Source organism: Hippocampus zosterae, chromosome 12 (genome assembly GCF_025434085.1).
Source record: "Hippocampus zosterae strain Florida chromosome 12, ASM2543408v3, whole genome shotgun sequence".
Taxonomy (NCBI): Eukaryota; Metazoa; Chordata; class Actinopteri; order Syngnathiformes; family Syngnathidae; genus Hippocampus; species Hippocampus zosterae.
Window position 1 is genome coordinate 15,964,885 of NC_067462.1, and position 9,185 is coordinate 15,974,069.

Below are 9,185 nucleotides of genomic sequence, written 5' to 3' on the forward strand. Positions count from 1 at the left end.
TCTTCCGTTTAACATTAACGAAGGAGAATGTGCCACTGCGCCTGCGCGTGCAGGAGCAACCAGGAAGAAAGCGGATCCGTGGAGTTCATAGTATGATGTGGTCCTAAATTACAGTGGAACAGGTCAGTTCAACTTCAAGTGTCTTTATTGTACAGATGAATTGATCTCATTGCTCATCCTCATGAATATAACCATAAAATTTGTTAATGGCATCCTTTATATTCTCGCATTTGAGTGGTTCAAAGCGAACATGTCACTTCTGCAGAATTGGCATATGTTTACACTTTTAAACAGCAACGAGGTTTCCATGTTTTGCAGGCTACTTACAACACATTTCATGACAATGAGTTTTGTGATTTTTCTGACCCTACATTTTTACTTGTTGATAGACGATCAAATACATATGTCATGCAATAAAAGGCAACATAACCATCTGATCTTTTAAATCCATCCTTCTCCTATCGATGGCAGACGTTACGTAATACACGTAGAGAAGTCAAACCATCTTTGTGTTAGTCAAAACGGACTTAGATTCCATAGCACTAGGTTTCTCACGCAGCATTTTGGTTTGTGATGTTACTTGAGATTTTTGTAATGTGCCCAGGCACCTTGAAAATAGGAAAACGGTGTGTTATGGCATCCATCCATCTGTTTTCCCATCTGCTTTATCCTCACAAGGGTCGGCGGGGTGTGCTGGAGCCTATCCCAGCTGTCTTCGGGCAGTCGGCAGTGGACACCCTGAACCGGTTGCCAGCCAATTGCAGGTAATGTAATGGCAATACCTTTTGTAGTTTATTGTTGTTATTGGTTTTTGATGATTATTTGAGTTAGAAGAAAATGAACTTTTTTACAATCATGACGACACAGCCACATAACCAATATTAAACTGAAAACTGTTTTTTTATGTGTACATAGCTTGTTTCCTGTACACCGACATGGCGTGCTGTCGTTCCTGCCCCTGCCTGTGCTCACGCTCATCGGTTTACACGCTGGCCTTGGGCTTAAGTTTTGTTACTCTTGGGACAACTCGGATCCTGCTGCTTAAATTTGCTGCTAATGCAGGTTAAGAGACTGTTCTGCCATATGTTCTTGAATCATTGCGATGGCCGTCTTAAGTATTGTCCGTGGTCTATGCCCAGACAACAAATACGACTTCCTCCCAGCGTCTGTCAACATGCTGGCGGAGGCGCTCAAACTGCTCTTCTGCCTTGCGATGTCTATCAGGGTGTTTATTCAAGGTAAACAAGATCTATTTGCGTTTGTGATTGAGTTTCCACCATGCCCCCTTCAACATTCATTTTTGCCATTCCTGAATGGTGTAGAGTAATAATTTAAATTCACAGAGAAATAGGTTTATTGACTGTTCATATGATAATACATATTTTGAATGTTGACTCATCTCAGAGGGACGCTCCTGCAGAGATCTACGATGCTCTTCGGCCTCTTCGCTCCTCAGCTCTTTGAAATGGGCTGTCCCCGCATTCCTCTACTTTCTCGACAACCTCATCATTTTCTACGTGATGACCTACCTGCAGCCTGTAAGTCACTTTCTCGAGTTGGTGGGTAGATACAAGCTACACACGCACACACACAATATCCTGTGAGATCCAATAGAAGAGCCATAATGAAATAACTCTGATTGGTGTTGTGTGAGAGTTGCTTGAGCGCCATTAATTAGATCGAAATCAACTTGAGTTTGAATGTGATTGGTTAATTCTGAACTGAGACAAATCCGCATTTATAAGACGGTGTGCGTACTTTGTCCACCAAGGTTTTTCTTTTCATTTATATTTGCCCTCGCAAACAGATTTTTTTTTCCTTAATTGACTTGCATGCGTTTTAGGTCACATTAAGGGTGGAAAAAGTTTTGAAATTACTTGTCAACATGGTCTCTTTTATTTTATATCCCAAAAAGACGTCCATTTGAAAAGCGATGTGTAGACCTTTCAGCTCCACTGTACCTTGATGTTCTCCACACTGTCCTGATTGATGTTGTCCTCAGGCCATGGCAGTCTTGTTCTCCAACTTTGTTATCCTCACCACAGCCGTTCTCTTCAGACTTGTCCTCAAGTAAGCTGCTCATCCTAGAACATCCGGCCCTCTTTTTTCTGCCCATAATAATAATTTTAATATCAATTTTCCTTGGTGGTCTCATAGTCGTGTGGCCTTAAGCAAGTGCTTAGTTTGCACTGACTGTAATTCAGTGTATTTATATGTGATAGCAGAGCACTGATTTGACTCATTTTTTTGTAGTTTCATCATTTTAAAAAAATTGGAGTTCAACTAAAATGTGTGTTTTTAACTGGAATGTTCGACAATAAAACTCATGTTTTGTTTCACTCCTCCACTACCAGGAGGCGGCTGTCCTGGGTGCAGTGGGCGGCGTTGGTCATACTATTCCTGTCCATCGTCTCTCTGACGACAGGGTCAGGCGGCGGCCAGAAGTCATCTATGTCGGTGCCGGGAGTCCGCTTGAGGCCCATATCCACACCGTCCAACTCCTGCCTGCTGTACACACAGCTGCTGGAGCAGATGAAGAACAGCAGGTGGCGTAGTGACAGCACGGAAAGAGTCGAGTTTCCAGTCTTCTGGACTTCTAATGCACTTCACTTTGGGTTTTCTATCCAGGGCTTTACAAAAATAGCTTTTATTTTTAAAACATAATAATCAATTAATGCTAAGAGTGGATTTCAAACATTATTAAGAGATTGAGCATTCCAGTCAAACAAAATTAAATAAAATATGTAATATTTTTTATGGTGCTTGTTTTTCTAAATTAAACTATTTTAAAAATAATAGTCCAACTACAGATACACATGCCTTTTTTAAAATTGTAATTTTGACTCCAAACATAAAAAAACCCATACCTTGTCAAAATAACAATATGAAATGTAATGCATATTAACTAACTTATTTTTCATACTTGCCTTTTTGTTTGATAGCCTCTTAAAAAAATCCTTTCAAAAATATAAATATATCTCATTTCGTATACCATCCCGTTCGCATTTACTGTTTTTCAGAAATATTTCAAAATTCTTTAATCTTGGCACCAGAAAAGTTCTCTTATAAAGTTCTGTTGCACCTACTGTTTTTTATTGCCGATAGATGCCAGAATATACAGGACTAAATGAAGCTCCTCAACTCACTCAGTATACAGCAGTACCTTGATACCAATATGCCACAAGATGGCAACAAAGCAGCACTTTTATTATTAGAAGCAAAACAGCGAATAGGTGTGTTTTTCACCGAACAGAGGATAGTCCCCTTCCTCCTCCCAAAAACATCTGTGACTCTCTTAATCCACAGGTAGCAAATCATGAATATGCAGAGAACATTATCATCTGGATAAACTTGGTGTCAAATATATTTCAAAGTCAAATAAATTGATTTCATGAATAAAAGTTCACGATCGGCTTTGTGCTACATCTTTTAGTTTATTTTGGATTCTAAGCATACTGCTACACATGAAATTTATTTTCACAATTAGTGTTTCATATCAGAGACTCGTCAGACTCCCGGTAATTGTTTTTGATTATTGTCTGGGACCTACCCGTAGAATCTCTGATCACATTCTTGATGTGTGTGTGTGTGTGTGTGTGTGTGTGTGTGTAATCCCTGCCTCCCACAGTGCCACCGCCTCGTGGATGTCGACGTTGCCTGGCCAGGCCTGGCGGGACAGCCTGGTGGAAAAGTTTCGCTCGCTGGGCATGGGCCACGTCCTGCTCTTGCTGCAGTGCTTCATCTCAGCCATGGCCAACATTTACAATGAGAAGATCTTAAAGGAAGGAGACCAGCTCACTGAGAGCATCTTCATTCAGAATAGTAAACTGTGAGCCCGTCATCTGTTCAATGTGACAAAAAGACGGTCGGTCATGTCTTGACTGTTTCTCCTTTGTCATGTCGCAGGTACGCCTTTGGTGTGGTGTTTAACGGTCTGACCCTCGTTACTGGGCAAGAGTCCCGAGGCCTCACTGTCCACTGTGGCCTCCTTTATGGACACAACGTCTACTCTCTAGCCCTGGTGGTCATCACAGGTCAGTAGCATGTACTACATCGACATCCATATGACTTCCAAACCGCAAATATTCGGTACACCCACACAATGTAAACTAAGAGATCCAAATGATTGACACATTTCTTGGAGTTAACTTGAGCAACCAAAATAAACAGAGAAATCGACTTTTACAGTATGCCACACATGTCAAAGACCGACATCTTGTTTGTGATCTTAAAAAGTGAACTAGATGTCTTAAACCAGGGGTGCCCATTAGGTCGATCCTGATCTACCGGTAGATCTGAGACAGGTCCCAAGTAGATCCGAGGAGTGTTGAGGAGAAAAAACAACAACAACCATTTGTGTATCTTTGTACATGTTAGTAATATATTTTTTGTGTTAATGTACCGGTACACTGCACCCCAATCATCTTATCAGTCTCATTTTCACCAAAGGTTTCAGGCTGTTTCTCATCATGGCGTGCGTGTACGTGTGTGTGCCAGTGTGCGTGTGTTCACGCGTGCCACTAAGAGTAGATCCCGGGAGGTTAGTTGATCGAAAAGTAGATCTTCGATCCAAAAAGTTTGGGCACCCCTGTCTTAAACTAAACTCGAAAGTAGGCATTTTGATTTTTTTGTTTTTGTATTTGCCCTACTCCGTAAGTGTCATTGCGCTTTTGCCACACAGTAGATGGCAATGTCGCGCACACAGGGATTTGTAGGGCCACATAGGAGCTGAGGGTTGTCAGATCATGGTTCCGACCTCGCTTCCAAAAGCTGTGCACTGCAAAACATGTTCATTGGAGTCGTTAATCCTAACCTACTCATTTTGATTAAAAAGATAATAAAACTTTATTTGTCTCACAATTGAAAAATTCCCCATTTCCATTTGCAAAATTATCAAAGGGAGAAAGTAGAAGACAAAAAGTGTATAAATAAATATAAAATATAAATATACACATATTAAAAATGGGTGAGGTTTTCAGGTCCATCTATTCAATGGCCTGACAGCCGTCGGCAGGAACGAGCGGCGGTACTCCTCCTTCTTGGCAGCGTGGGTGTATCAGTCTCTGGCTGAAGAAGCTGCCTGGTTCTGTCAGGGTGGCATGAAGAGTGTGGGAGGGTCTCTCCATCATAGCTGTTATCTTAGCTCGCATCCTCCTGTTGCTCACCTCCTCCAGAGTGTCCATGGAGCAGCCCAGGAAAGAGCTGGCCCTCCTGACCAGTCAGTCCAGTCTCTCTCTGTCCCGGGCGGAGATGCTAAATGTTAAAACACACCCCAAACAAATCTGGATACATTTTTTTTTGGTTTGTGTGTTTTGTAGTTTAAAAGTTTTTCAGATATAGTATTGTCTTCCTGAGTAAATGCTGCTGATCAATTTGAATTTATTAATAAATTCAAAAGTGATTTTATGAAATGTTATTTTTCTGTCTCATATGGTTTAAGTAGTCAGTCAAATTTTTTGTTGTTTTATTTGGGGCAGCGGAGAGTTGGGAGTGGCGCAAAATGATTTCTTATTCCATGCGCCGCACTTATTTAGCTGCAGGAAAGAATATTTGAAACCTTATTGTAATTACATTATAGATCGGATAAAGTTCTTGTAATGCAGTGTACACCAGTGCAAACTACAGAACTAAACATATTAAAAAAATAAATATCTTTGTGTCAATGAAAGCTGGATGGATGGATTTATTTTTCATGTTGATATTATTCATTCCACGCTTGTAACTCAAGCAACTCTGATATCATCTTTCGACTTTTAAATGAAGGGAAACGCCATTAATCCGTTCCAGCCTCCCCCAAAACCCCAGTAAAAATTGTTGCCATGTGTTTTCAATCAGGAAAATAGCACTCTATCATATTGTTTAATACAAACATAAGACGATTATCAGATTGAATGAAAAGAATTTATATCCATCTATTTTTCGAATCCGTTTATCCTCACAACGGTCGCGGGCGTGCTGGAGCTTATCCAAGTTGTCTTTGGGCAGTAGGTGGGGGACACCCTGAACAGGTTGCCAACCAATCGCAGGAAAATAATTTGTGCATCATTAATTAGTGCTCCTTCTTTTATTTATGTGACTTGGCCACCGGGGGCAGTACAACAAAGTCATGGACAGTTTCACAAGTGCTGTCAGGGAAGCAATAAGATGTAGAAGTATGATTCTATTTTTTTTGCAGAGGATAAAGAATATATACTTGTGAATATTATATTTTATGTGCTGAAGAACCGTTTTGTTTTCAAACATCTATTGCTTAGAGAGATCTAACACTGCCTCACAAATGCTCTTCACGAGCCCCTCTACTGTGTTATACATGTTCGTAATCATGAAGCTGAGCAGACTTTCCTTATAATCAATGTGGGTGTTTTTAATAAACAATGTGTAATTCTCGTTATTTTATGTTTAGCTTGACAGTACGCTTCAACCAGCAGTGGCATGAAACATCTCAAAGACTCCTTTTTAGAAGAATTGGTCATTAGCTCCCAAACTGCTCATTTCTAAATGCACATTCTTTACTCGCAAACCAAAGCAAAAATTCAACCAACGAAAGCTTGTATCTCGACACACTCGAAAGTTGGGTCACTGGTATTTCAAGGAAACTGCATTTTGATAGACCCGAATGAAATCAGCCATTAAAGCCATAGGCTAGAACAAAACTTGTTCTATGTCTGACTTGTTATGTTAAGGTCAGCTGGTAGCTTTGAAACTCTAATCTTCAACTTGACACTTCCTTTCCACCAGCGACCCTGGGCCTCTCTGTGGCCTTCATTTTGAAATTCCGAGACAACATGTTCCACGTGCTGACGAGCCAGATCACCACCGTCTTGGTGACCGCCCTCTCGCTCTTCCTCTTCGACTTCCGGCCTTCTCTGGACTTCTTCCTGCAGGCCCCCGTGGTGCTGCTGGCCATCTTTATCTATAACGCCAGCCGGCCGCGGGACCTGGAGTACAGCCTGCAGCAGGAAAAGCTGCGGGTCATCAACGGGGAGGTGTTAAAGAGGTCCAGAGGGGTAAGGGCACACATGCATGCACACGCCAAGTTCCCTGTTGCCATTTTGCCCCGACAGCCTTGATTTGTTTTTCATTGAGGAATGATGGTGCTGTTATTGAGTGAATGCTGTTGACACGTTCTATATGGTGCTGCGGTACATCAGTGTTATTCCGAAATGTGTATTTGTACTTAACCTTTGTGGATCATGTGGCTATTGCCGCAAATGTTAATTGTGGAGATTTTTAACCCCCCCCCCCCCCATTTTTAATCAGATATGCAAGCAAAATGTTTTTTTTAAGCTTATTCCAGATCTGCCCTTTCTCTCTGCAAAAACAACACTAATAGTAATATTTTTGAGTAAGAGTTAGGTTCAGCAACAAATGGATCTTTTTTATTTTCGGAAACATCAAATGTCTAAATTCCAACGCATGCTAAAGTCCGTATTGCGCAAGCTTTTATAGGCCAAACTTAAAAACAATAAATCAAAAAATCTCGAAAACCTGATGTGTTTGGAAAAGGTAAAGACATTTTTTAAATCAATGTCAAAAATATGTTAAAGGATACACAAGGCCATCTCTGATTCGAATTTATTTTTGACCAGTGTCATCTAATCGGTTGTAATTGTTATGCATCATTTTCTTGTGTGCAAAATTTTTGACTTTTATTAATTAAATGTACAAAACAGATTTTACAGCTCCCTAGGTGTAAAATTGAGTAGTTGTGGACTTTTTTAAATTGCAATAATTCAATCTTTCTTCTTAATTTCTGAAATATTAATGACCTATGAATTATCTTTAAGTTGTAATATGCTTTATTTGTATTTATATTAGTTTACATGATATTTCATTAAATGCATGATGTAATTGATTTTGTGGTCATTGCCCAAATGCAACTTTTCTAATCTTAATTATCTCCTATCACAATCCATATTTAAAAAAAATGTTTTATTCACAGATGTTGTCGCCATTGTCCGTTGTAAATTGTAATATTGAACATTTTGATTTTTACATTTTAATTACAGTTATCTACTATAATCGATGAGACGGTAATATTACTCTATATCCTTAATTAATTATTGTATTAATACTTATAAATATTTTTTATTGATAATGTCAATGATTTCTGTCCTGTTGCATAATTCCATATGACAATGTTATTGATGGGAAATATACTTTTGGCTGTGTCAGTGATGTATTAAATATCTGTTAGATCTTGTCGATTTCATTTTTCTGACTTAATATTATTATTATTAGTGGTGGTGGTCGGTGTAGTAGGTGTACTAGTAATGGGATAAATAATCTTTATTATTCATGTTGTTTTACCTCCACAAAATGGAATAGTTCATCTACCATTTTAGGTAGTTTGTTTAGTGGTGTCTGACCTTCTCTGATGTATTTTAGGATGGCGAAGAGCTGGAGCTGCTGACCAAGGCCAATACAGACAGCGACTCTGAAGACTCGTCTTTGTAATACAGAGACGCAGACTGCTTGCAGTGTTCACAAAGGAGGCACATTGTCCATGCACATGCTGTTTGCAAGGTTTATTCTATGATTATTATTTTTTGCTGCTGGAAAACGTGGCCTAACGATGTTGTTGGTGTGTCTGAAACACACAAGATTGAGGCGTTTGGGGCGTTTGTTTTTTCTGTGGTCAAACCTCAACACACGCTTTCAGTTTGTGCGTGTTGGAAATAAGTCTTGCTACTGTATTTTTTTTTCCTCCTTTGGAAACCACCATCTATTTTTTTTCTCTCTTCCGTTGCCGGAGGAAGATTTGTCTGAGTTTCAGTGGCAAAACCGTTTGTCAGGATATGAGTATGGACAGTATTCATGGGACTTGGAAGACTTGTTAGGAGGACCATAAACCTCCTAAATTGGACTCTTAAAAAGCACAAGGACTTCCTTTCTTTGGTCACATTGTGAATATTTATAAACTGGGCCATGTGAGCTTGACAATAAACAGCACGCCCTTCACTCGTGTTGGAATGTGATGAGGAAAGGGGGCAGACAAAACAATGGAAAACGGGATGAAACGGAGTGATCGGTTGAGCTTTTATTTCCCAACACGTTTTACAATTATCTTACTCAACCACAACTTATTGGATATATGCTCACAGGCTGAAGCCGCCCGCATAGTCAACATCCAGTTTAAGAACCAGATTGAAAAGTTATGTTTCTCCTCACAATACTAAAAGCCA

At 39.8% G+C, this 9,185-nt stretch overlaps 1 protein-coding gene across 2 annotated transcripts; it reads left to right on the forward strand.

The window, feature by feature from the left end:
- slc35a5 (solute carrier family 35 member A5) lies at nt 1-8,961 on the forward strand. 2 transcript variants are annotated; one of them, XM_052081792.1, is made up of 10 exons: nt 1-764; nt 916-1,062; nt 1,140-1,238; nt 1,405-1,538; nt 2,003-2,070; nt 2,355-2,546; nt 3,629-3,829; nt 3,907-4,034; nt 6,739-7,007; nt 8,389-8,961. In XM_052081792.1, the coding sequence occupies exons 2-10, from the start codon at nt 936-938 to the stop codon at nt 8,455-8,457; spliced, it is 1,287 nt and encodes a 428-aa protein (XP_051937752.1). In that variant the 5' UTR covers nt 1-764; nt 916-935; the 3' UTR covers nt 8,458-8,961. The 2 variants fall into 2 exon arrangements, with proteins under 2 accessions (XP_051937752.1, XP_051937751.1); XM_052081791.1 differs by having other exon boundaries at nt 1-1,062.
- The last annotated feature ends 224 nt before the right edge of the window (nt 8,962-9,185 follow it).